Source organism: Salvelinus fontinalis, chromosome 1 (genome assembly GCF_029448725.1).
Source record: "Salvelinus fontinalis isolate EN_2023a chromosome 1, ASM2944872v1, whole genome shotgun sequence".
NCBI lineage: Eukaryota > Metazoa > Chordata > Actinopteri > Salmoniformes > Salmonidae > Salvelinus > Salvelinus fontinalis.
Window position 1 is genome coordinate 48,142,144 of NC_074665.1, and position 25,752 is coordinate 48,167,895.

The following is a 25,752-nucleotide window of genomic DNA, read 5'->3' on the forward strand; positions in this document are numbered from 1 at the left end:
CAAATGAACATCTCGTCTCTTTCCTGCACAGCGCAGTATGCAGAGTAGATAATAGAGCTGCAAAAGTATGGAAAGGTATGGAATGGATCACAACAGGTACGAGCACATAGCATACACACTGGGTTAGCTACCTATGGACAGTCCAATGGCTCCATGCTGGTGCTCCACTGCTGGTTTGCTGCTGGTACTACTAGTGTTATTGTGCCTGGCTGAGCTCCTACGTCCACTAACAGGCTGGTCCTGGCGCTGCTGGTCACTCAGCTCCTCCAGCAGGTCACCTCCGAGGTCCAGAGAGTCTGCACTCCCCTGGCCCCCGTTCACCGTCCTCTCCACCCCCTGACACACCCTCCCCGGGTTACAGCCCAGCTCCGGGAGCACCGAGGAGGACTGGGGGAGGGGAGGTTTGGACTCCACAGATTGCTGGGGAACTAGCCAGAGGGGCCTCTCCCTCCCAGCCTCGCAGCCCTCGGGGGCGCTCCGGGCCAGGGGCTGTAGCCACTGGGGAGTCCTGGAGGAGGAAGGCTGGGTGGTGACTGTGCGCTCTGTGGGTTGACCCGACTGCTCCAGCTGCTGTTTCAGAGGGGGGTGGGGGAGGTCCAGTTCCGGTGGGTCCATGTCAAAGGAGTCCTTCTGTAGGGGGCGGTGTGTAGACGTGGGGGTGACGGGGTTGTACGTTTTATCCTCTAAGTCTATTCTGACCTGGGCTAGCCCCTCAGCGAGAGAGAGTCCGTGGTTGGGGTCACGATGGTGCCCTCCGTTGTTCCCCTCCACGCTCCTGTCATAATGGCGCTGTGGGCTGGCGCCACAGAGACCGTGTCCGGACGCCATGGGGCTGGGAGAGAAAGATTCTGGAACTTGGAGTGCCTGGAGGGCAATGCTGGTGCTGTAGTCGAAAACCTGGTTGCCACAGCCCTTGTCCAGCTCGCCTTCGAACACCAGCGTACTGTTGAGGTAAAGATTCACATGCCGGGCGCCAATGTCCAGGTCCTGAAAAAGAACAGTACGGCTATTTCAGGCTCTAAGCAGGGCAATATTTAGTTAATGCATTGATATCATAAAAGAAAATAAACCTTAAAATAAACTCCAAGTCAAATACATAAAAAAAATAAATAAATGAAATGCAGAGGTGAAGAGGGAAACGTCAAAGAGCTGGAATATTCAAGTTACCATGACATCGCTAGATCAACATTGAAACTGAAAGTGATACCGTACTTTTAACCAAGGAGCTTCCTCGTTGTAGGCCCCAATGTTCATACACAGCTGGGGGAAACGAAGCTAACCGTGCAGACATAGTCAACTGTAAAGCTAAACGTAAGTAGCCTCCTTACCAACACACAGACAGACATAGTGGATGGCTAAAACCAGACTCAAATCTCCTCAGTCCCTGCTCGTTAAATCAGTGCATCTCCACCCACTGGATCAAACTGTATCACACTGCTCCTTACCTCGCAGCTTAAAACACACCACCGGTACCCTAACAACGGACTCAATGAACAGAGACACTGTTAATATCAACCCATAACATCCATAGTTCCAGACAGACCCCTGGTTGCCTGGGCTTCGTGCCCCGTCAGTCCCGTTTGTGACAGCAGCAGGCCGGGAGGCAGAAGCAGTAACCCGGGCGTCCCTTCACTAATCCTCCAGGGTTAATCTCTCACTGTTCCACATTTGGACTGACTGGCAGCTCACGCAGCCACTGGTTAAACACAACTACCCTCCCCCCTAAAGCCTGCTGCCAATATGGTGGTCACCCTCTGGAATGACTGGGGCTGGCTGAAGCAAGCTGGATTTATGAGCAACTGTTAACAAATGATGGAGTGCATTTTGGTAACCCCGGAACTAGGACTGGCGTGATGAACCAATCAGAGGCTGCATATGTAAGTAAGGGTTGCACACACAGTACGTGCTAACAACTTAAGTACCATTTCTACCAGATTCCATTCGAATCTTCACCTAACGCAACCCTTTTCACTAGAACTGGCAAACTACCGGCAACCTCTGTCGCAAAGGCTCGGGCCAAAAGTAGTGCACGACATAAGGAGAAATAGGGTGCCATTTTATACTCAACCTGTCAGTCTGGTCTCTTACATTGATGCTCTTGTTGTAGTTCCAGATCTTGATCCGGGATATCTGAAAGTCCGGAGAGCGCTCCGTGTTCCTGATGATGAAGTAGAGCTGGACCGGGGGATGGAAAGGACAGGTCCACATATGACGCTCCTTCGTGGTCTGGCGGTCAAAACAATACGCAACAACATATAGAGAAAAGCAGTCCGTTTAAGTCAGAAAATAGATGAATACCTTCCCTTAAAATGACCAGAGACCCAATATAATCCGGTAACACTTTGAAGACCCTCTTCCCAAAGTATAAGTCCCAAGCCACGCTAGCCCGGCGGCCCATTGTGACATAGCTATTTATTTTTAATTTATTTATTTATTTATTTAACCTTATTTGTAGCTACACCGTCCGCGGGGGACGACCGCCCACCTCCCCAAGATTCCCAACCAACGTGGCTCCTCGTACGCGTCTTCTATTCATTTGAATGGGGTCACGGTTGGAGAAATAGCTTGAGCCGCACTGAGAGTTCGGAAAGCATGAAAGGCAACGGTCCAATATTCTAGAACATCTCCGTGTGGACATACACATTTTGGACTATGATCAGCGCTTAAATGGGTATAAAGCGTATTTATAGCACCAATGCAAAATGCCTTGTCATGCACGACATAGGCTAATAACAGCTCATAAGCTGTCTCATGATTCCTTATGTGTTCTAATGCCTTTATAGTGGATTACGAAGAGGGTATCTACTCATAGGAAGTGTCACCAAAAATCGCTCTAAAATGATGCGTGAATAGTAAATACAATGCACCAAGACCTTTCCAAATAGTTCAATTAGTGTTATCAGAAAGGCTTGGGGGCAGAGCTCAACTCACCTTAGGTTTCCCGTTGACCAGCGCTCCAAGGTTCCCAGGGTAGTCGGCGTTCCGGATGTCCAGGTCGTGTGGCGACACGTACAGCTTCCTGTTCCCTGGGCCGAAGAACTGCATCTCCGTCAGCCCCACCTGGCCCCTGTTCCCCCAGTTACTTAGGATCTCCATGGTGACGTATACGGTGGGCGGTGCCTCGGCCGAGACGCGCCTCTTCTGCCACCATGACAACAGCAGAGCTTCATGAGTCGAGTCAAGCTGTCACTTCATACAGTGTATTCTTAGCATCATAAAAATATAATTAGAACGCTGGTAGATCTCTCTTTGTGTGTGTCTCTCTCGCTCTATGTTTAGCCTCACTGTTCGTCTCACCTAGTTGTTTTACGCTTAGTCATTCCTAGCCCTGGTATTTGATGGAGTGACTCACCGGTGGTTTGCTATTGTCTGTCTTCACTGTCTGAGGGCTGTCAAAGTTTGTGCCTGCCTCCAGTTTCTCCAACGCCTTCAGTAGTCTCTGCTGTTGCCTGGAAGAAAATGATTAGTCATCAATTGTATTGTGTCTTTCACCACATCAATAGTCTTTGACCTTGCTCTCGGTGATCATCTATGGAAATGTATGCACGGTCACTGACAGTTATTGAAGACTCCCCACAGCTTTGTTGACTAAACCCGCTTCAAGGTCAGAGAGGTTAGGTTACCACCGACACGTTTCTGATTGTTAGAGAGCCTCGGTCGGAGGTATACAGTTACTGGTGCTCTTGCGCCGGCCATCCAAGACGTACTGCATTACCACAAGTTTTTTGTTACTGTACTGCAGAGTCTGTACATGGCGTTCTCATCCCAGCAAGGGAAAGCACATAGTACACAGGCATGAGGGAGTTAGCGATGCCAGTGTCATTCTAAACTGTCACCAGACAAGACTACATTTGGCCACATCCCGATATGCATACCTTATAGTTGGTTTCTTTCTCTGTAGTATGCTAGTGTGGACACTATTGGAACATAGCCATTCAATGTTTTTTTCCTTTGTGATAGTCAAAGGATTCGTATAGACCCAGATATGGACCGCGAGCCCATTCAAAGCGGCCTGCGGGTGGTTTGAGTAAAAAAAAAAAAAAAAAACATCAGTCTACATCAAAATGACTCAAACCAAACCGTAACTGTGTAGAAATGATATTGGACTTACATTTATAAAGTCTCTACCCTCTTTCCAGGTTGGCTAAGAATCACCAAAACGAAAGCTGAATAGTCAGGGAGCGTCGAAAATTTAAAAAAACGACGGATAGATTACTATTTTTTGCATATTTTGAGAAAATATAACACATTTCCAGTGCGGCTCTCCGGACCTCGGTGAAGACCGAATGCGGCCCACGGGGCAAAATGAGGTTGACACCCCTGGTATAGAGATAGTAACTTCCCTTTTCCTCTCCATATAGTGGTTAAGGATCAACACCTAACGCATAGTGTGCAATGACACTAGCGTGTAACGTTGCAATACAATACCTGGGACCCATGAGGGTAATTCTCTGCATGGCTCTGGTCACCCCACTTTCATCTTTGTCGTCATCGTCGTCACGCAGCGAGCCGTTCATCATCTGGTGTCCTCTCACCTGTGGATTTAGAATGGAGAAGCACAATGGAGTTAGATTTAAGATAGGGTGGTAGCCTAACCAGGTTCAACTGAAGGTAGAAAAGATTAGAAAATAAGAGAGATAGGGATAGGCTAGGATGTAAAACATGAATATTACAGCAGACAGATTAGAAGAATACAACACAACCAACTAGAGGACCCAGAACAGCACACCCCTGATTGTGCCTATAGATATAGAATTACATTCTATGGTTGTTTTCTACCCTACCGGAGTGCTTCTGAAGGCCCTGGGCTCGGGGCTCTGCAGTGGGCTGTTCTCGATCTGCAGGGCCTGGAGCACCCTGCACGCCGTCTCCTCCGAGTCGCGCTCCTCTTGGGAGGCCTTCCTCGCTGCAGACAGGGGGCGCTCTACGCGACTCCTCGGCCCTGAGGGAGAGAGGGTGGGGGAAGAGAGAGAGAGAGAAAGAGAGGGGGTTGGGGGGGAAGTGAGTCATACTCTTGAGGCCTCTTAGGTTTATGAATGACACGCATACAGGGAAGAACAGAACATACGTTGAGGATCTCTGCCATCCCTGCACTCCTTTGAAGAGGGCCTGTCCAGAGTTTTGCTCTTCACCGGCAGAGGCTTGGTGGGGACGTAGGCTTCCATGTTGTCTTTCCTCTTGGCCGACAGCGAACGCTCGATCTTACGGCCTGCAACATAATGGAGGAAACGTCTAAGAAAGGTAAAGGAATAGAGACAACCTGAAGCAAATTCCGGGCTGCATCTCAATAAAATCTCTTAACAGGCGTCTTCTACATGTCTCCTCCCCTTCAACTGCAATGAAATCAAACATCTGCATGGGTAAATCCTAAGTAGGCATCCAACATATTGCTTTCACCCATCCTATCATTTAAGATCAGTGCAAATGAAGGGGGAGACAAGGAAAGGAAGCCACTATAGTTGAATGTTAAGATGCATCCCTGGCTGCATAACATGAATATATTGTCATCCGTATTGCTGGGAGTACCTTTAGGAGAGGGCCCAAAGTCCAACACCATGAGCTCTGCAGGGTCGCGAAGGCAGCTTTTGGGCCCAGTTACTCGCGGATGACTCGTGTCAGCAGATGTTTTGTTGGAGGAGGGAGGCAGGCCTAGCTCCTCCAGGCTCTCCGTGCTCTCCTCCCTCTCGATCTGCTCCTCCACCCACTCCTCGTCCGACTCTTCCCCCGCCGACCCCCTGCTGCTCCTCAGCACGCTCACCTCCAGGCTCCGTCGAAGCACCTGAGCAGCAAAAAACACCAAGGGTATGTTCAAATGAGTTGAAACGGAAATGGAAACTGGTCTTCTTATCAGACAACCACGGGCTTTTCCTCCTCAGTTTCAAAAATATTTTCATCCCGTTTTGTGACCAAAATGAAAACTACTCAGCTCTCACCCTCACGCCACTGCACCATATGTAACACAAACAAGGTTAACACTGAGCTATAACGCAGGTTGAAGAAACAGGGCCGTTACACATTTTATGTGCCTTGATTTATATTGCTTTGAAGGGAATGTCTGCTTGGCGTAAGAGGAAATTTAAAAAAGTTGTAAATTAAGTCAGCACTCTCTGGATAGAATTCAATAATTTACTGCGTCATGTAATCTGGCGAGATGGAAATAATGAAGATGGCTGTATTTCTTGCACTTTGGTAGCCTGGATCAGTGTCTTGAATACGCTACAGTATCTTAGGGAGCGAGAAGAGGAGAAAAAGGAAAGCGAGAAGAGGGAGAGAGAGGAGGGCCGCGGAGGAGGGAGAGAAAAACAGTTGACCTCTCACCTTGACCTCGTCGATGTTGAGTAGGACCCGTTCGCTTTGATGTTCAGGCTCCGTCTGGCTACCTCCTCGGCCATCAGCCCTGAAGCCAAACGAACGTGACACCTTACAGGAGTCTAGCGGGGGGCTACGAGGAGAACGGGGAATCGACCGCTGGAGAGGCACAGGGTGAAGACAGAGCAGAGTGAGATGCAAATCATGCAAACTCAGGCTGACTGCTGCAGTTGACATTTACAGACGCTGACACACACCATCGAAATATGCTGAAGAACAGTGCACAGCCACGCACGCATGAGCCCGGTGGGAATTATATATAATATATACCATTTAGCAGACGCTTTTATCCAAAGCCACTTACAGTCATGCGGTCATACATTTTACGCATTGGGTGGTCCCGGGAATTGAACGTTACAAGCGCTATGCAGCCGAGCTACAAAGGACCGTTGTTCTCTTCCTACTGTACCTCCATCTCTATACTGTCGTAGGGTTCAAAGTCTTCAGAGTACCGTCTCTCTGGAGAGATCCGCAAACAGGGTCCTTGTTCTGTTCGAATATTGACCGACTTCTGCAGAGACGAAAATAGAACACTATTCAAAACACATACACTACATTCTATTCCATTTGTGACAACCCATGTCTGTGAGCGTTGATTCGGTCACTAAATCTATTCAGCCACAACAGGGTTGTCGGCGTCACCCATTAGACGTAGAATGACCAGATACTATAGAAATAGAATGACTAGACATTCTCTTTCAAAAGGTGTAGACTATCTAGACTGGCGGTACCTGAACCCATTCTCTCCTCTGCACTTCTCCCGGGGCGGTGTGGCTCCTCTTGCTGCTGTTCACCTCCAGATCGTAGGTCTCCTCCTCTGCTAGCTGCAAACCCCTTCTGGAGGCATCTGGCGATGAGTCAGAGAAAGCGAGAACACAGACACTGCACATGAGCAGTCAAGTCCGCCCTCGAAGGAAGAGGAAAACCAGACACAGATGGTTCCATAACAAACAGAGGAGGGGAAAATGGCCGCTGGTTTACAACTGTCACTTATTGTCATTTGTTCAACGGCCGTGGGCATAGGATTATACTATGCTAAATGCTAACTGAGGGACGGGGTTGGTGTTCAGGGATGCCACAAACATTAGCTCAGTCATAAAGTAGTAACAAACAGGGACATAATCTACAATAGCCTAACAAGGACTTGGTACTGTAGCAGAGATGGGTTGTAGTCTATACTCAGTTGCTGATGGGACACTGAAATAATATATTTTAGTCCTAAGTTGTTGGCGGATTTATTTTAGTCCTGCATGCTGCGTACCAGCCGTGTGTGTAGCTCTCAGAGCCGGCGGTGGCGAGGTGACAGACTTCTGGCAGGGTCTCTTGGTCTGCTTGCTAGCATTAGCGCCGTTCAAATAGATGGAGAAGCCCTGCTCCAGACGCTCTAGCTCGATCTCCTTGGGCTCTTTAGTTTTCAGTCTCTTTAAGATCCTATGGGTCAAAGGTCAACTCATCACTAGAAAATACACACATTTTCATATAAAAGAGGTTTATGAATCTACACTTGAAAATGAGATGAAAAAAACATGTTTTAAGTCTGTTTCCATGGTTTTTGTATGCATGTGAGAGAGCATTATATTATATATGCAAGCAGGTCAAACGAGCGAAGCCTACTCCATGGAAACCAAATTGTCCTCACACAGTTTGCATGTCGGTATCACTCATACATCATTGGTGTCATTCAATCTCTCAGCACGAGGAACCAACCAAAGTCTACCCTATATGTGTGAGTATAAGCCTATTGACAGTCAGCTACTGTGTCCTCTCAGTGTAACCGGAGCTGCCTCTCCCAAAGGCCCGTGCCTGCCTCACAGTTCACCTGTTTTTGTGCTGAAGGGCGATTAAATATTCATCCAGTATCTCTTCAGCAGCCAAGCCTCCCTGACACCTCTGGTTCTCCTTCACAGATAGGTAGACAACAACAGGAAGCAGTGTCAGACAGAGAAGCCATGCGAAGACGTACAGTATCACAATACACCGGGTCATGCTGCAGTGATTATTTTGAGAAGAGGTGCAGAGTCTTGAATCAAGCTAAATCATTAACCCTGTTTATTGTCATAGCCTAGCGACCAGCCTTCAAATTGTGTAAATACGACCCATGGTTGAGATGACACGTTGAAATCTTGACAAATAGTGTCGGCGTAATCTTTGGTTATCGAAATGGAAATCAACAAATTCTTATTTCGGTTAAAAGTCCATACAAATGACTTCATACTCATCATTAGCATGGAGTTAATTAATAAGAAATGGGCCCTAAATTCATTTGGTTTATTGTAAGACTCATGCGTTACACAAGAAACACTAAAATACTGCAATACGTTTACTTACCATAGACATAACATTGAAAGACAGAAAGGATGTTTTGGTAGCAAGTGTAGTGTGAACTCTATAGTCATGCGCTCAGTCTACTGAAGTTGAAATGTGACGAAAAAAACAAAAACAGAGTGTCAAATGATAAGATAACTTCAACCATTTTGAAGGGGAGTATGTTTAGCATCAGACTGCATCTTTGAAATGAAGATAATGGATAGGCTATGAGGATTGTATTCTGGGTTGAGTATTGACATAAACAATACATTTAATATAACCAAGCTAGCAAATTCACAGGCTCATGCAGGTTGCGAAAGGGCGATTCCACGCCAGCATAGATAGAAAATATTTTGGGTTATTTCAGATTGTTCTGTCAATTCTCACATAGACACTTCATTGCGAGGGATGTTTGAAATGCTTTTTATATTTGTCTCACAAACCATTTTGTGCCCATTTTAGACCTATACATGCCCCTTGTAAGACCTTATGATCCATGAACTGTACATGATACAGACAACCTCGTGGTCTCATTATACTCCTTATAGTGTGTTCTGAAATATGGAGTGTCTAGATTCTGAAATACACATTTTCACATTAATTTATTCAACATTATAAACATTAATAACAATATTACCCTCAAAAGTACCGTTTTGGATTTTGAGAATTTAAAGACATTGTTTGGAACAATATACCCTACGAGAACATCATATTTCCAGAGTGGGCTCTCTGCTCATTCTGAAATTATGATCAATTTTATGAGCATCATCAACACACTGAATGGGAAAATTGATTAAAAAATAACTCTGCTGGTGATTTGCAATCCTAAAGGAGGGCTGTGACTGGTTAATTTTTATTTTACCTTTATTTAACTAGGCAAGTCAGTTAATTAAGAACAAATTCTTATTTCAAATGCCTGTGGGTTAACTGCCTTGTTCAGGGGCAGAACGACAGATTTTTACCTTGTCGGCTCGGGGATTCGATCTTGCAACCTTCCGGTTACTAGTCCAACGCTCTAACCACTAGGCTACCTACTGCCTTAGGTGAATGACCTAATGACCTATTAAAATTACCAGAGAGCCCACTCCGGAAATTTGACATGTTTGAAGAGTAGCCTATATTGTTCTTAACAATATGTCTAAAAATATGAAAAATCTAAAAGGGCACTTTTGAAATAATTTATTCAACATAAAAAATGGTAATACTGTAATGTGATTTTTCCCCCTTCAGAATCTAGACATACTCCATATTTGAGAGCATACTCTAAGGAGTATAACAACACCAATATGTTGTCTGTATCATGTATGGTTCACAGATTTGTGATACAAAATGTAAAAAGCATGTCGAACATTCTTCCTTCCAATGAAGTGTTGATGTAAGAATGTAAAAATTGCCAGAACAATCAGAGATACCAAAAATATTTTCGGCCTTTGCTGGCATGGAATCACCCGAAAAGGGGATGAAATCCCTAGCTCTCTTACATAAGTCTAGCAGCCAACTAGGCTTCAACATCTGCAGGAGCACTGGAGGAAGAGGGGGAAAGGTGAAGGAAGAAAAGAGAACAGCAGAATAGATGCACTATATGACTACAACCAGAATCTGGTCTTGCAGGAGATGTTGACGTGGCGAATCTCCTTTAAACCCAGGAAGCATTCAACAGCTTTTCAAGCGTAACAATGTCAAAATGCGTTTGTTACTGACCAAATATGGTGTTTCGATTAGCAACTATCCCAATTTACTGCCGTCACGGATGGTATGTACTTCCATAAAAGGTCAAAGTAAAAAAGTTACATGCAACCGAAATAGAATGCTTCTTCGACAACTCCAATGTATTGATTGAGATGTTGTAGCAATCCGAGATCATTTGGATGTGAGTTATTGGAGGTGCCGAAAAGTTGTTTTTTTCCTTCGGTTGCTTGTACATTTTTATTTAAACCTTTTTTGGAACTACATACCCGCTGTGGTGGCAACACATGACTATAGGTGGTAATCAAAACTCCATATTTGGTGCGTAATGAATGCATTTTAGCATTAATAAGCTTGAAAAGTTGGTGAATGGCAAATTGAATAGCTGCTTCCTGGGCTTAAAAGGAGATTCACCATAAAGCCAGATTTTGGTTCATATATGACTATGTTATAACAGGTGCAATACTGACTTTGGCAAGTGACCATGTAGGCAATCTATTGAAAAGAGGGTTATTCGCACACCGTATGTAATTCCAGATCCATATAATACTTTTTTTAAAGAAACTCCAGCAGACTGGCATCCTTGTATGCACCAAACATCGAATCAATTGAAATCCATAAACCACATTATGGAGCGAGCATAGGCTACAAGAACGCGTGTACCCCACCCCGGCTAATATAATCATAATAAAATACTAAATGTGCTCGAGTTTCTTGTCACAACGTAGGTAATCAAATCATTAAAAAAGAATGTCGTAAAGAGGCACAGATATGACATTAACAAACCTAAAAACGTTTTATTCATCCTTTTAATATTTGTCAGGATATGCATCTCCTTTACAAGGCTCCCTCTGCCCCTGACCAAAATCCCCAACCTTAGAGGTGGGGAGTAGGCACATAAATCAAGCTTCATGGCAGTGAGACGCAAAGCCATCCCTTTTTGTAGTGGACGTCTATCCACATGACCTCAGCTACTGTGTTCTCCAATTATTTGAATATAAAATAAAACGGAACTCACCACTTTATCCATTGTGGGATCACAGACACTGGTTTTCACATAGCCCTAATTCCACATTTTGAGAGGATGTCAATCCACGATGGTTTTCTAAATTCAACTCTGTAGCAAGGAAATAGAAATGAACCGAGATTATGACCTTTTTATGAGGACCGTCCGACAGCAATGTTGCCGCACCCGAAATATATTTTTTTCCCCGCATAAGAAAAAACTGCACGCCGCTGCTAAAATTCTGGCCCTGGCTACATTTTTGGTCATTGTTACAACGGCAGTTTTTTGCATTTCACATACATTTCAACAATGCACTCCAGATGTTGAAGTTAGCTCACTCGGTGACTTAAGAAACATAGCTAGCTAGATAATCAGCTTTATTTGTGCAGGCTATGCAGCTAGCAAGTCGGCGCTAGCTAACGTTAGCTGATGTTGCTGGCTGCAGGAATAAACTGTGGCTAAACTAGCCAGCTAAGCTAACGAATGACTAGGCTAAGGTAGTTTACCACTCATCATTTTTATCAACTTCCTGTTTTTAGACAATATAAACTTAGATTAAATTGTTTAAATATGGTTTAAATACTCACAATCCATATATATTTACACGGGTATTTTAACGCCGTTTCTCGACATCAGATGAAGTTTCCGATTCTCATGTGTCCAGTGTTGTTGATAACAGTGGATGCTGGTTACCAGGAGAAACATCCACCAATAGCGAAAGCCCCTGTGTTGGACACACCCCCTGAGGAGGAGGACCATGTTTTGTGTACACTGCCTGCCTAAAGCAAATACACTACAGCAGAGCGAGAAATACTGTACTTTGCCCAGCAACCCCTACTAACCATAATAGATTATACTCTATTATGGCCATATCAGAGCTACAATTTTCGCAATTTTCTCAAACTTCACCAGGGTATCAATAAAAAGTTATATTTCTAAAGAAAAACATTTTGTTTGAAAAGTAGAAACCAGGGCAAGGAGCATCCTGGTACATATTGGAAAACAGCAGATTTGTCAGATCAGATGCCCGAGTCGTGTTCAAATGTCCTCAAAAGCCATACTGCAAACCCTCCATCAGAACAGGACAATGACGCCACCAAAACAAAATGAAACTCCCCATATGCATTTCGTGGTCCACTGTCAAAAGTTGGAACATGATTTTATTTATTATAAATCAATGCATTTTATATAAAAAGGGCAAAGGAAAATGTAAACCTCACAAGGGCACCCCCTGACCACACCAGACTCAGTTGCAGACACTCAATGAGCCAAAACACCTGGTTAACAATGATCCACTGTCACCAAAAGGCCTGGGCTCTGTTCCATTATAATTCAACTGTTGTGAATGGTTTAGAAGCTGCAGACATGAATGAGAGCATTACAAGCATGGTGACTAGGAGGGCCATTGTGTTTTGTGCACTTAACACAACAGTCACTAGCAGCCGACACACATTCTTGACATGCCCACAAAACTAGAGTCAATAGCTGTCCAATGTTGTAAGATTGTAGCAAACTTGGTAAGGTCTTAGCTTATTCTAACTAACAACAGAGTCCCTAAAGCAAGGTTGTCAAACTCATTCCATGGAAGGCCTAGTGCTGTGGGTTTTTGGTTTTTCCTTTCAATTAAGACCTAGACAACCAGGCGAGTGTTGTTCTTTACTAATTTGTGACCTCGATTCAATCAATCAAGTACAAGAGAGTAGCGAAAACCCATAGATACTCGGCCCTCCATGGAAGGACGGGGGTGGGGGGGGGGGCAAAAGCTTTGTAATGACCTAACACAACAGTCCTGAATGTAGCCCAGGTACAGTCACCTTCTGCCCTGTTCACAGATCTGAAATAACTACATATGTGCAAGCTATAACTTCAGGTAGAAGTCCACAGTCCATTGAATGGCTTGGTGGGGTGGTGGCCAATACCATATTGCTTACATGTGTTCAGTCCTTTGGGATCTGTGAACACTAAAGGGACAGGGGCTAGGGACCAACATGGAACCAAGCCCTGGTAGTTAGAATAAGCTAAAGACACTACCACGGTCTAGAGCACTCAACCTTTTCATAAATTACACTGCAGAAGAGAGAAAAAAAAGGGCGTGATGATTTTCAAAGAAATCAACTTGAAATTTAAAGGACTTATTGATATATAGCGTCAACAATTTTTTTTATTTAGATAAATAGAATAAAAATAGTAACAAGGTATTTTCACTGTCACTTCACTTCAATTTTTACTTTAGGACATTATGCACACTCGAGTACGACCACGTCTTGAACAAATCTTGGTTGGCCATCACAACTACAGGCAATAGATAAGCCAAGAATATAACCCTTTAAATAGTCCACATTTCAAAATGAAAGCCAATTCATCCACACTCAAATGTTGTTCCAAAACAAAACAATTGCAATCAAGTTGATTTCACTGACCCCATAAAGATAAAGCTCAGTCTCTGGTAATAAGGAGTTATTTGAGGACAAATAGATTGTCCCAATTTCCCTTCTTAATGCAATATGAGGATTTAATTAGCCTACGTCTTTGGGTGATAGGTCCAGTCACCAGTGTTTCCAGGTCAATGCGAGCTGGAAAATGAGACTTAGGAACTGGTATGGCTTTCTGGCACCTGGTTTTTAAAGCAACCCTATATACTGAGCTTTCTTTGTGAGTTGGGAAAGATTAAAATGGACCACATGTCCAAATTATTTTTCAAAAAAAGACATTAAAAGACAAATAAAACAAATAACTTAAACAGAAGTGCTTAAAAACAATACAGTTCTTAGAGCCCTTTCAATAACCAGAAATAAAGCAGGGTGCAAGGGAACCCTGTCCCACCGCAACAGAAAAGGAGCGAGAGGAATAATGGTAATGTTAATACTAATTTGTCATCCATTGATTCACAGATGTACAGTTCACTAATAGGTCAGAACCCACCAACCCCGACCTTCCTTCCTTCCTTCCCAGAATTCCATAGTCAGTGGCCCACCCAGGTCTGTGAGCCCCATCCGCTCTCTGTTACAAGTCCATCTGTGCTGGAGGGAGAGCCCTCGGTCTCAGTGCATCCCCTCTCCTCCTCCTCTGCCCTCTTCAACTGCTCCTCCTGTGCCTCCTTTTTCCTGCGCTCCATCTCCCACTCCACAAAGGTGTCGAAGAGGCTGGGCCAGGCCTCGTCCTCGCTGTAGTTGCTCAGGTCCGGCCCGATGGCCTGTGTGAAGTTGAGGAACATGTTCCAGGTGTCCCGCGAGATGCCCCGCACGCCCGACGGGTTCTCACCGAGGAAGTCCAGCCAGTGCTCAAGGATATCCGGCGTGTCCTGCGTGAAGACCAGGCGCCACAGAGCGATGGCGATGTCGCGCTGAAGCGAGCGCTGGCCCTCCTCGGCATCCAGGCCGAACTGGAAAGTGAAGCGGTACAGGTCCTTGAAGCTCTCCTCGCCCTGCGCCTCCAGCAGCATGCAGGTGAACCGGGAGCAGATGCCCTCCAGACTGTCCGCCTGGATCGCCCTGCATCCGTCCACAAACTCCTTCCTAGGAGGGGAGAAACAGGGCTGCATTATAGAACGCAACATAATATCAACCTTTGACTCAGGGCAATGAGCCATAGGGAGCAAAACCTGTCAGTTTCTTACATTTTTGGCAACAAAGACAACTTGGGCAATTTAAGTAGTTAGAAGGTAAAAGTTTCCCAACTAAGCTAACTCCGATAAACATCACATGGGCCTCAACATAAAGTCAGGTAAAGTAAAAACAGAAATAACTGTTCCTTTTAAAGTCTCTGATAAAAGAGAAGCACGCTTTAGAGCACAGGGAGAGAAAGGGCAAGAAGCCCCCTTGATGAGAATGGCGCTGGAATGTATAGCGGCCGTTTTACGGGTCCCTGCTCACCCCGGGCCAGGCCTGAATCCCCGACATGCGGAAGAGAAAGAGACGGGCGATTTAGAGGCCGACGTGCGTGCACCCTAATGAAATTATGGCGGCGAGTGAATAAGCCTCCTCTACGCTCTGTTCTACTGCCGAATGTACAATCACAGGAGAACAAACTGGATGAGCTACGATCGAGACTATCCTATCAACAGGGCCGGAAGAACTGTAATATCCTGTGCTTCAAGGAAACTTGGCTGAACAAGGGCATGGATAATATTCTTGCTGGTTTTTCTATGCATCGGCAGGACAGCAGCGTCGGGTAAGCTCAAGGGGGGTGGGGGGGGGGGGTCTCTGTTAACTACAGCCGGTGCGCAATCTCTAATATTATGGAAGTCTCGAGGTTCTGCTCACCCGAGTTAAAATACATCATTAGCTGTAGACTATACTATTTATCAAGTGAGTTTTCATCTATCTTTCGAGGCTGTCTATTTACCACCACAAACTGATGCTAGCACTAAGACCGCACTCAACGAGCGTACAGGGCTTTAAGCAAACAAGAAAATACTCACCCAGGTGGCGCTCCAAGAGCCCAGTCATTTTAATGCAGGAAAAGTGAAATCGGTCTTACCTCATTTCTACCAGCATGTCACCTGTGTAACCAGAGGCAAAAAAAACTCCAGATCACCTTTAATCCACACACAGAGCTGCATACAAAGCTCTCTCTTACTGTTTTTTAGGCAAATCTGACCATAACTCTATCCTCCTGACTCTTGCATACAAGCAAAAACTCAAACAGGATGTACCAGTGACGCGCTCAATACGGAAGTGGTCCAATGAAGCGGATGCTAAACTACAGGACTGTTTCACTATTGGGTCATTCATGAAATCCTTAAAATACCATGGCAGTAATGATTTTAAATATAAAACATGTAATTTAGTAATATAACAAAATATCATGAAGATAAGTGTTCTCTGCCTTGCACAAAGAGTAATTTCAACATAGGAATTAATTATTTTTGTATTTTATTGCATTTTCGGCTAAAATTCTCATTACCGCAACGCGTCCAGCTCTGTCGGAATGTATGTTATGTTGTAATTTAAACAGAGTAAAATGAAAATATTCTGAAAAAAATTAATGGATGTTCTACTAGATGTTTTCAAATGACAGAAAAATTATTAACTGGATTTTCATGTATAATAATGAAAAAAATATTGGAAAAATTAAGTGTCCATGACTGATGTTATCATCCTCCGCAACATTTTTGAAGGACTGTTTATACACACACAGAGAGAATTTTAAATAAAAAGTTTGATTTTGAATGAAGCAACACATCTGCCAGTACCTTCAAGATGGCTACCAGGTACGTAGATCTCTTTATATTTCTCCAGTTAAAAGTTAAACATTCTCTTGGCAGACTGCGTACACGACAGTATTGATTATCATTACCGATACAGGTAGTTTTCCACATTTAGAAAAACGTTAGATTTAATATTTTCAATGAAAATATACTTCATTAATGTCTAATTATGTACATTGAGTAAAAATTTGCTTAGTCATCATGTCTCTCTATTGTTAGCAAAACATGCTAAGGTTCCTCATCCTTCAGAACACCATTCTCACCTAATGCTGCAATTTAAGGCCAGTTGCAGTAGAGAGAACTTCTGTTGTTTCAGTAATGAGAATTTAATCATACAGACTATTTTTTTTTTTTTTAATATAATGAACTATTAATTTGAATATTATTTACTAACTGTTGATATTTTGCTTAACCTCTCTTGGGCACGTGAGATGGTAGCGTCCCACAACTTCAACAGCCAGTGAAACTGCTGGGCGCCAAATTTAAATACAGAAATACTCATTATAAAAATTCAGAAAACAAAACATATTTTACATAGGTTTAAAGATTAACTTCTTGTGAATCCAACCACGGTGTCAGATTTTAAAAATGCTTTACGGCGAAAGCATACATTACGATTATGAGAACATAGCCCACAAGACAAATCATTACAAACAGTGGCCAGCCAGATAGAACAGTTACACAATTTAGAAATAGAGATAAAATTAATCGCTTACCTTTGATGATATTCATATAGTTGCACTCAGCAGACATTCATTTACTCAATAAATGTTCCTCTTGTTCGATAAAGTCTCTTTATACCCCAAAACCTCCGTTTTGTTCACGCGTTTTCTTCAGTAATACACAGGCTCAAACGCAGTCAAGACAGGAAGACAAAAAAATCCAAATTGTATCCGTAAAGTTCATAGAAACATGTCAAACGATGTTTATATTCAAACCTCAGGTTGTTCTTAGCCTAAATAATCGATACTATTTCAACCGGACAATAACGTTGTCAATATAAAATGTAAACAAGAAACGCACTCTCTCGGTTGTGCGCAAGAAAAAGCTCAGTGAAACTTTAGGGTCCACTCATTCAGACTGCTCTTACTTCCTCATTTTTCAGAATACAAGACTGAAACACTTTCTAAAGACTGTTGACATCTAGTGGAAGGCATAGAAACTGCAAGTTGAGTCCTACGTCAAGGGATACTGTAATGGCATTGAATAGAAAACTACAAACCAAAAAATAAATACTTCCTGAATGGATTTTTCTCAGGTTTTCACCTGCCAAATAAGTTCTGTTAAACTCACAGACACTATTTTAACCGTTTTGGAAACTTTAGAGTGTTTTCTATCCAAATCTACCAGTTATATGCATATCATATCTTCTGGGCCCGAGAAACAGGCTGTTTAATTTGGGCATGTATTTCATCCAAAATTCCGAATGCTGCCCCCTACCCTAGAGAAGTTAATGTCCTGTTTAATTGCAGACAGTCAGCAAGTCACACAAATAAATCTTTAGCGAAGGCTAGGCTGACAAGATTTAGAGAAAAAGTTTACACCAACCCAGAACTGTTGGAAGAGTACAGAAGGAAGGAGAGAGAGGTTAGGGGTTGGAGAGGTTACAGCAAGCATAATTAGCATATATATAGTCTATAGGAAGCCTATGCCCTCATACAGTGTCTATAGGAAGTCAATACGCTACAGTGTTAGGAAGTCTACACTTGCGCATGCACGCACACATCCACCACACACACACACGAGCGCGCTCACACACAAAATCAGTAAGCCGTTTATACTATAGGATGTCCACACACAGTCTAAGTGTAAGCCATTCAGTCCCTACTATAGGATGAGTATACACACACACACACACACACACACACACACACACACACACACACACTGTAAGCCATTCAGTCCGTACTGTAGCACACACACAGTCAGTAAGTTATTCAGTCTCTACTATAGGATGACGTGTCCATAACAGTAAGATTTTTCCCATGTTTTGAGACATGCTCATTTCATGTCATGCTTCCTATTCATTTCCAGATATCAAAACCGAAAGCAAAATTGTAAAATCAAGAAAACTGAAGATCTGACAAAGAAGCAACATGAAAAGAAGAAAAAGTCGGGATAACTCAAAAAAGGTATTAAGAGAAGAAAGAAACAGCTAAAAGCTGTTTTGGACATAACACCATCAAGCCAGGAAGATGATACACTTCAACAAGAAGTTGTTCAAAATCCTCAAGACACAGCCTCCCCAAGAGAACAGACCTTCTCACATCATCAGATAAATAAATGTCCCTGCCGTCAACTCAACTCCTAAAAGAAGAGAGACATCTCTAAAGACACCAGGACCAATGACGACATCTACCCCAAATGAATCACCCCAAAAGAGGAACAGAAGAAAGAAATCACTATCAAAATGGAGGTCAAAGTTGCGCTACACAGAAGAGAAGCTGCTGGAGAGGACCAAAGAGATGATCAACCTAAAGAAAAGACTTGAGATGATGGCCAAGAGGAAGCAGGTAATTGTCAACATGGAAGGCAGAGAGGTCCAGAAGAAAACTACAGAGAGGTCATCAGAGAACATTACCCAATAACAGCCAGAGAAGACTAATGCGCAAACTTGTCAGCCGCTTCCCTTCATCAAGATGAAGTCCACTGTAATAAATGGGAAATCAAGAGAAATTCTGAAAAATGGCCAGATATTTCGTAATAGAGCCTTAACGGACACTATGGCACATCTTCATAGAAGATTTCTGTCTGAGAACCCAAGGCACAACCTTTCCAAGGCTCAATTCTTTAAACTTAAGCCATTTTGGATTGGCCAGCGAAGAGTCACAGACAGAGAAACATTGCTTGCAAAACGCATGAAAACTTTTGCTTGAAGATAAAGGAGCTGCACCAGCTTGGGGTCATAGAAACATCATCCCCAAGGGACACTGTACAGGCCAGTTTGTGTAGTGACGATATCATGTGCTGTTCTAATGTTTTTGTATGTGTTGTTTTTATGTGTTCTCTGTTTTTAGCCTATGTATGTTATGTACTGTTGAAGCACTGCAAAATTAAATTGATTGAACTTGAAACCATTATTGTGCCAATATTATCTCATTTATTTTCTACATTAAATGTTATGTTTTTAACCATACCTCAGTCTTAGTATACTTATGATCATTACCGAAATCATCAACCTTATTCCCGAAACATATGTATCATTACCGCAACAGGTGTTCATTTTATGTTAATTTAATGAAAGGAAAATAGTAGTTTGCTTTTAAACGCAGGCTTGCCACTCAGTCTTGCCACAATTTTGAAAATATGTCAGGTTTAAATGAAATATCAAAAATATTAGGTTGTAGATTGCAGAAAGTGTTGCGGTAATGAGAGAAATCAGTCAAAATCAAATAAAAATGTTAATTAAAAAATATATATTATTTCAGAGTTAAGTAACTGTGCATGACTTAATAATCCATTTAAAAAAATCTGAAAATGTATTAACTTTACCAATGGTCTTGACGTTTTCAGACCATTGCGGTAATGAGATTTTTAAGGACTTGTTTAGGAAAATATGTTTAAAAAGGTCTTAAATTGTCAGTAAATGTTTTTAAACACTTCAAATGCCTAACAAGGACATTTGTTGATGCAAGTCTTTTTTAAAGCTTTCATCTTTGAAATCTTTGAAACCAAGATTGTGAGAATCACCCTATTACAGTCTGGAATATGTTCCGGGACTCATCCGATGGCATTGAGGAGTTTACCACATCAGTCACAAGCTTCATTAATAAGTGCATCGAAGACTTTGCCCCAAAAGTGACCGTACGTACATACCCCAACCAGAAGCCATGGATTACAGGCAACATCCACACTAAGCTAACAGTTAGAGCCGCCACTTTCAAGGAGAGACACTAACCCGGATGTGTAACGGATGTGAAATGGCTAGCTAGTTAGCGCTACTAGCGTTTCAATCAGTTATGTCACTTGCTCTGAAACCAAGAAGTAGTGTTGCACCTTGCTCTGCAAGGGCCGCGGCCTTTGTGGAGCGATGGGTAACGATGCTTCGTGGGCAACCGTTGTTGATGTGTGCAGAGGGTCCCTGGTTCGCGCCCGTGTCGGGGCGAGGGGACGGTTTAAAGTTATACTGTTACATTGATGCTGTTGACCCGGATCACTGGTTGCTGCGGAAAAGGAGGAGGTTGAAAGGGGGGTGAGTGTAACGGATGTGAAATGGCTAGCTAGTTAGCGCTACTAGCGTTTCAATCAGTTACGTCACTTGCTCTGAAACCAAGAAGTAGTGTTGCACCTTGCTCTGCAAGGGCCGCGGCCTTTGTGGAGCGATGGGTAACGATGCTTCGTGGGCAACCGTTGTTGATGTGTGCAGAGGTTCCCTGGTTCGCGCCCGTGTCGGGGCGAGGGGACGACGTAAAGTTTAAACTGTTACAGATGCTTATAAGAAATTCCGCTACGCCCTACGACGAACCATCAAACAGGCAAAGCTTCAATACAGGACTAAGATTGAATCACGCTCCCCGTAGCCAACCTTTAAACAGGCTAACATTCACAAGGCCGCGGGATTACCAGGGCACTCTGTCAGAGCATGCGATGACCAGTTGGCAAATTTCTTCACTGACATTTTCAACCTCTCCCTGACCCAGTCCGTAATACCTACATGTTTCAAGCAGACCACCATCGTCCCTGTGCCCAGAAGCTGATCGTGGACTACAGGAAACAATGGGCTAAGCACGCCCCCATTCACATTGACGGGGCTGTAGTGGAGCGGGTCGAGAGTCCAAAGACACCAACACATTCGTGAAGAGAGCACAACAATGCCTCTCCCCCCTCAGGAGGCTGAAAAGATTTGGCATTGTCCCTCAGATCCCGAAAAAAAGTTCTAGAGCTACATATTGAGAGCATCTTGACTGGCTGCATCACCGCTTTTCATGGCAACTGCTTAGCATCCAACCGCAAGGCGCTACAGAGGTTAGTGCGTACGGCCAAGTATATCATTGGGGCCGAGGTCCCTGCCATCCAGGACCAGGTGGTGTAAGAGGATGGTCCTACAATTTGTCAAAGACTCCAGCCACCCAAGTCATAGACTGCTCTCTGCTACCGCACGGCAAGCAGTACTGATGCACCAAGTCTGGAACCAACAGGACCCTTAACATCTTTTACCCCCAAGCCATAAGACTGGTAAATAGTTTAATAGTTAGCCTGGTTATCGGCATTGACCCTTTTTGCACTAACTCTTGACTCATCACATAAACTGCTGCTACTCTTTACTATCTGTCACTTTATTCCTAGTTATACGTACATATCTATCTCAATTACTTCGTACCCCTGCACGTCGACTTGGTACTGGTACCCCTTGTATATAGCTATGTTATCATTGTGTTTCTAATATTTCTCTATCTTCTTTCTCTCTGCATTGTTGGGAAGGGCCTGTAAATGAGCATTTCACTGTTAGTCCACACCTGTTGTTTACGAAGCATGTGACGAATAACATTGGATTTGACTAACTTAACCACATCCTGTCACATTGTTCTGCTGTCACTTCAGCATGAGTCCCTGGCCAGATATGTACCCTAATATACATTGCTTTTCCACACCCTTTTATACAGCAGACATGAAATCCGACTTGGTGTGAACAGCAAAGCAATAGTAAACCTTTCAAGTTTCTGGCTCTAGGTAGCTCAGATGAGAGCATTCGTTAATACGTCAAATGATGGTAATAGGTACAATCTTCAGACTAGGTACAAGATTACATGAAAATTGAGAATACAAAATCATCTGAGCAATAGACAATCAGAGAAAGACACTCTGTCTAATCCCTACTCATTACAGAGTGCAGTGTCAGAGCCTGATTCGATTTCCTGTGTGCCCCCTACCTGTCAGCTAGCAAGTGAGCTGCAGAGCTGCTAAAAGCTGAGAGTAGTGGGGGTGGGGTGGCCAGCCAGACCAATGTTAAATGAAACACTGCACAGTGAGAGGGGAAGCTAGCCTAAAACATACAGTGCAGGGCAGCAGTAGCCATTTTAGAAATTGAATCAGCCATGCTAATCAATATTACAGGCTAATATGGTCTCTTTTGGACCAATAAATGACTTCAGGAATCTTCTCAGAACATGTTGTTTTCTGAATATCAGGCTAAAACACATTGATGAAGCATCATCTGTCTCATCCTTACTCCTTCCGATCTCATCCCCAACCCGTCTCTCACCTTGTAAACTTGCACATGGTGGCCGCCTGGAACTTCCAGGCGAGGACCAGCACGCGGAACTCGGCGGGGTCCACGCACAGGTCGTTGCAGAACCTCTCCATGCCCTCCTCCAAGATGTCATCCTCATGCGGGTCCTTGTAGCAGCAGAAGAGCGCCTCGATGCGCAGCAAGGACGGCCCCTCCCTATCCGCCACCGAGCGGTCCTCCTTCCTCAGGTCCCCCAGCATGGCCGACGCAGGGATCACTGTGGTCTCCACGGTAACCTCCATGGCGGTCTTGGTGCCGTTGAACATGTGCTCACTGGAGGCCTTTCTGCACACAGTGCCAGGCTCCTCTTTGTGCCCTCCTCCCCCGCTGCCGCCTTTCTTGTGGTGGGACTTGGACCCCTGCTCCTTGTCGCCACTCTTGCTGCCGAGCGAGGACGATGGGTTCTTACACTTGGTGACGCACTGGCCCATGTCTCTCTCGCTGGTCCTCTCGGTCTGTCCTCCCCTCCTTCAGGCCCTGTCTGCCCCACCAAGACGCCTCTGCTCTGGCCTGGTGAGACGTCTCAACATGCCCTTGGGCCCTGGACCAGAGGAGGAGTCAAGCACAGTCACACAGGGTCAACAACAACTGTGACAATGAGTCACTGATTCAACAAACCCGTTAGTCACAAAGGGTCAAAAGCCACAACACTGAGGTAATAATTACTAGAGAAGACAACTGCTAAATGCTAAAATAAGAAAATCATATGAAAACCATACAAGTAGGATACATCACCAATGGAAAAGGGTGAAGTGTCTGGCAGTTTTAAGCCTGACCCAGTTACCATAGAAGCTTTGAAGCTGGTACTGTACCATGTAGATGAGGGTTCATATCAAACTAGAGGGCTGAATAACTACTTATAGAGAAGAGCCTAATACAGCATGGGTTACCATATAACTGACTAAAATCACAAGATACAACCACCAAATAAAACACTAAAATTGAAATGTAAGTTGTCTGGATCATACATACTACTAGCCTGCACAATACACTACTTGCTCAGTGATAGCTAAGAAATGGGTTGGTTCTGATAATAAGTACTTACAGACACTTCCTCAGAATGGCTTTATCACTCTAGATGAAGTTCTCATCTTTTTCTGCTCCATCGTGGTGACCTTAACATCAGCAATGCTGAAAGACACAAAGCATCTTGTCACCATAAGCATAATGTGATACAGGGGTATCGTTCGCCCACATGTAGATTCAGTGTATGAACTTGCAGGTGAATTTGTAATTTCAGATTGAGAAAGCAGTCATTTACTACATGCATTTCCACAGCAGGGTAGCCTTGTGTCAAGGATTAATTAACTAATTTTAATTGAAAACAGCCAGCGTTGTAAAGCACTTAAGTAAAAATACTTGAAAGTACTACTTTAGTTTTTTGGGTAGCTGGCCTCTGACCTGGCGGACTCACTAAACACATGCTTCATTTGTAAATTCTGTTTGAGTGTTGGAGCATGTCCCTGGCTATTGGTAAATAAAAAAAATCTAAGTAATGGTGCCACCTGGTTTGCTTAATATGAGGAATTTGAAAAGGTATACTTTTACTTTTGAAACGTAAGTATATTTTAGCAATTACATTTACTTATGATACTTAAGTATGTTTAAAACCAAATGCTTTTACTCAAGAAGTATTTTACTGGCTGACTTTCACTTGAGTCATTTTCTATTAATTAAGGTACCTTTACTCAAGTATGCCATTTAGGTACTTTTTTCACCACTGAAAGCAGGAAACCATAGAGATAAATATGCCTAGCCCTTTCCTTTGTTAGAGACCTTTTAATTACATAGGCCTACATTTGAAATATTCTGTTACTCAATGAGGAATTCATGATGGCTTCCAGATGTTGCAAGATTCATAAGCCAAAAACTGTACTACCATTCTTGTTCAACTAGTTGGTGTTTTATTTTGTGCCTGTCTTTCATGGTTTGATTAAACACTTAGCAACAAGCGAAAAGCCCCTGATCACATTTATTGAAACTATTCATGAGGAATGAAACTTCCGTGGACATGTACAGGCAAAACACCTCCTGGAAAGCCTGCAGTGCTTTCAACCACGTTCACCTCATTCTAATATGATAGGCTTTATTGTTGTAGTTAGCTGACTAGGAACACATCGGCATGTATATACTGTGGGGAACGTCTAGCTATTTAGTTGGCAACCCATTTATCAAAATAACACTGCCAACAATTATCTTTAAACTTGGTAGCTAGCTCAGCTGTGCAGTTCTAGTTTGCATCTGAACGTTGGCTAACATACCTGTTTCTTTGTTTGACCAGCTAACATGTTAACCTAATCAACTTGACTGTCTAACAACTACAGCAGCTAAGTTCCCTGTTAATAATATAGCCTCGTTTGTGGCTGGTTACACTTCGCCATCATCATACTTAGCTACCGACTGGCTAGCTAGCACGTCATCATGTAGCTAACTAGTTATCTGTAAAGTTAGCAATCTAGTATGCCATAAAAATATAAACTATTTTAGAACACATACAGGATAAGTAACGTTACCTTTAAAAATAGTTGATTGTCGAGAAAATCACGCACGCCACTCCAATAACATCAGTAAAACAAATAGCGAACTTAGGACACAACGACACAATCAGCCCCACTTAGCTAAAAAGCTAGCCAGCTAAGCTAATGCTAGTAGGAAGCTAGTCAGCACCATAAACAAAAACGAGCGTTTAAGTTGGCTTTTGTCTGATAAGAACGCACCTGGTTTGCAAACAACCGCCCTAGACGACTGTCTTTTACTTTAATTGACTAGTAAAAAAAAAAAAAAGTCGGATGAACCAGTACGAAAGGCTTATAGTTTCTTTGTGTTTCCCTTTTAGTCATTGAGTGGATTTTCCCTGCATCACTTCCTCCCAACAGAGCACCAGTTAGACAGCTAGCAACTATACCATCCACTGATCTGTATGGATAAGGTCCCCTGTTTAGATTT

At 43.5% G+C, this 25,752-nt stretch overlaps 2 protein-coding genes across 5 annotated transcripts in view; both read right to left on the bottom strand.

Moving 5' to 3' along the window:
- Positions 1–12,068, bottom strand: part of LOC129856540 (katanin-interacting protein) — a 29,294-nt gene extending 17,226 nt beyond the window's left edge. The window contains exons 1-15 of one of the 3 annotated variants that reach the window (XM_055924380.1): positions 11,956–12,068; positions 11,381–11,479; positions 8,189–8,268; positions 7,631–7,800; positions 7,101–7,216; positions 6,779–6,880; positions 6,319–6,468; positions 5,527–5,779; positions 5,069–5,209; positions 4,785–4,942; positions 4,429–4,535; positions 3,353–3,449; positions 2,932–3,138; positions 2,089–2,226; positions 132–987 (exon numbers count right to left, since the gene is read on the bottom strand). In XM_055924380.1, the coding sequence (XP_055780355.1) occupies positions 132–987; positions 2,089–2,226; positions 2,932–3,138; positions 3,353–3,449; positions 4,429–4,535; positions 4,785–4,942; positions 5,069–5,209; positions 5,527–5,779; positions 6,319–6,468; positions 6,779–6,880; positions 7,101–7,216; positions 7,631–7,800; positions 8,189–8,268; positions 11,381–11,392 (2,587 nt within the window). In that variant the 5' untranslated portion in view covers positions 11,393–11,479; positions 11,956–12,068. Of the gene's footprint in view, positions 1–131; positions 988–2,088; positions 2,227–2,931; positions 3,142–3,352; positions 3,450–4,428; positions 4,536–4,784; positions 4,943–5,068; positions 5,210–5,526; positions 5,780–6,318; positions 6,469–6,778; positions 6,881–7,100; positions 7,217–7,630; positions 7,801–8,188; positions 8,269–10,157; positions 10,200–11,380; positions 11,480–11,955 lie in introns of all 3 variants that reach the window. The other 2 variants (XM_055924379.1, XM_055924381.1) reach the window with 2 other exon arrangements.
- Positions 12,069–12,489: 421 nt separating this feature from the next.
- On the bottom strand, positions 12,490–25,674 carry dcun1d3 (defective in cullin neddylation 1 domain containing 3). 2 transcript variants are annotated; one of them, XM_055924384.1, is made up of 4 exons: positions 25,524–25,674; positions 23,852–23,937; positions 22,780–23,347; positions 12,490–14,883 (listed from the first exon to the last, which is right to left on the bottom strand). In XM_055924384.1, exons 3-4 carry the CDS (start codon positions 23,235–23,237, stop codon positions 14,331–14,333), a joined length of 1,011 nt encoding a protein of 336 aa, XP_055780359.1. In that variant the 5' UTR covers positions 23,238–23,347; positions 23,852–23,937; positions 25,524–25,674; the 3' UTR covers positions 12,490–14,330. The 2 variants fall into 2 exon arrangements, with proteins under 2 accessions (XP_055780359.1, XP_055780358.1); XM_055924383.1 differs by having other exon boundaries at positions 25,320–25,674.
- Positions 25,675–25,752: the final 78 nt, after the last annotated feature.

Excerpts from the sequence above, each read along its gene's own strand:
- dcun1d3 (XM_055924384.1), bottom strand. The coding sequence starts at position 23,237 with ATGGGCCAGTGCGTCACCAAGTGTAAGAACCCATCGTCCTCGCTCGGC. Across the intron at positions 14,884-22,779 it reads ACCATGTGCAAGTTTACAAG|GAAGGAGTTTGTGGACGGAT; the intron begins GTGAGAGACGGG and ends CTCCCCTCCTAG.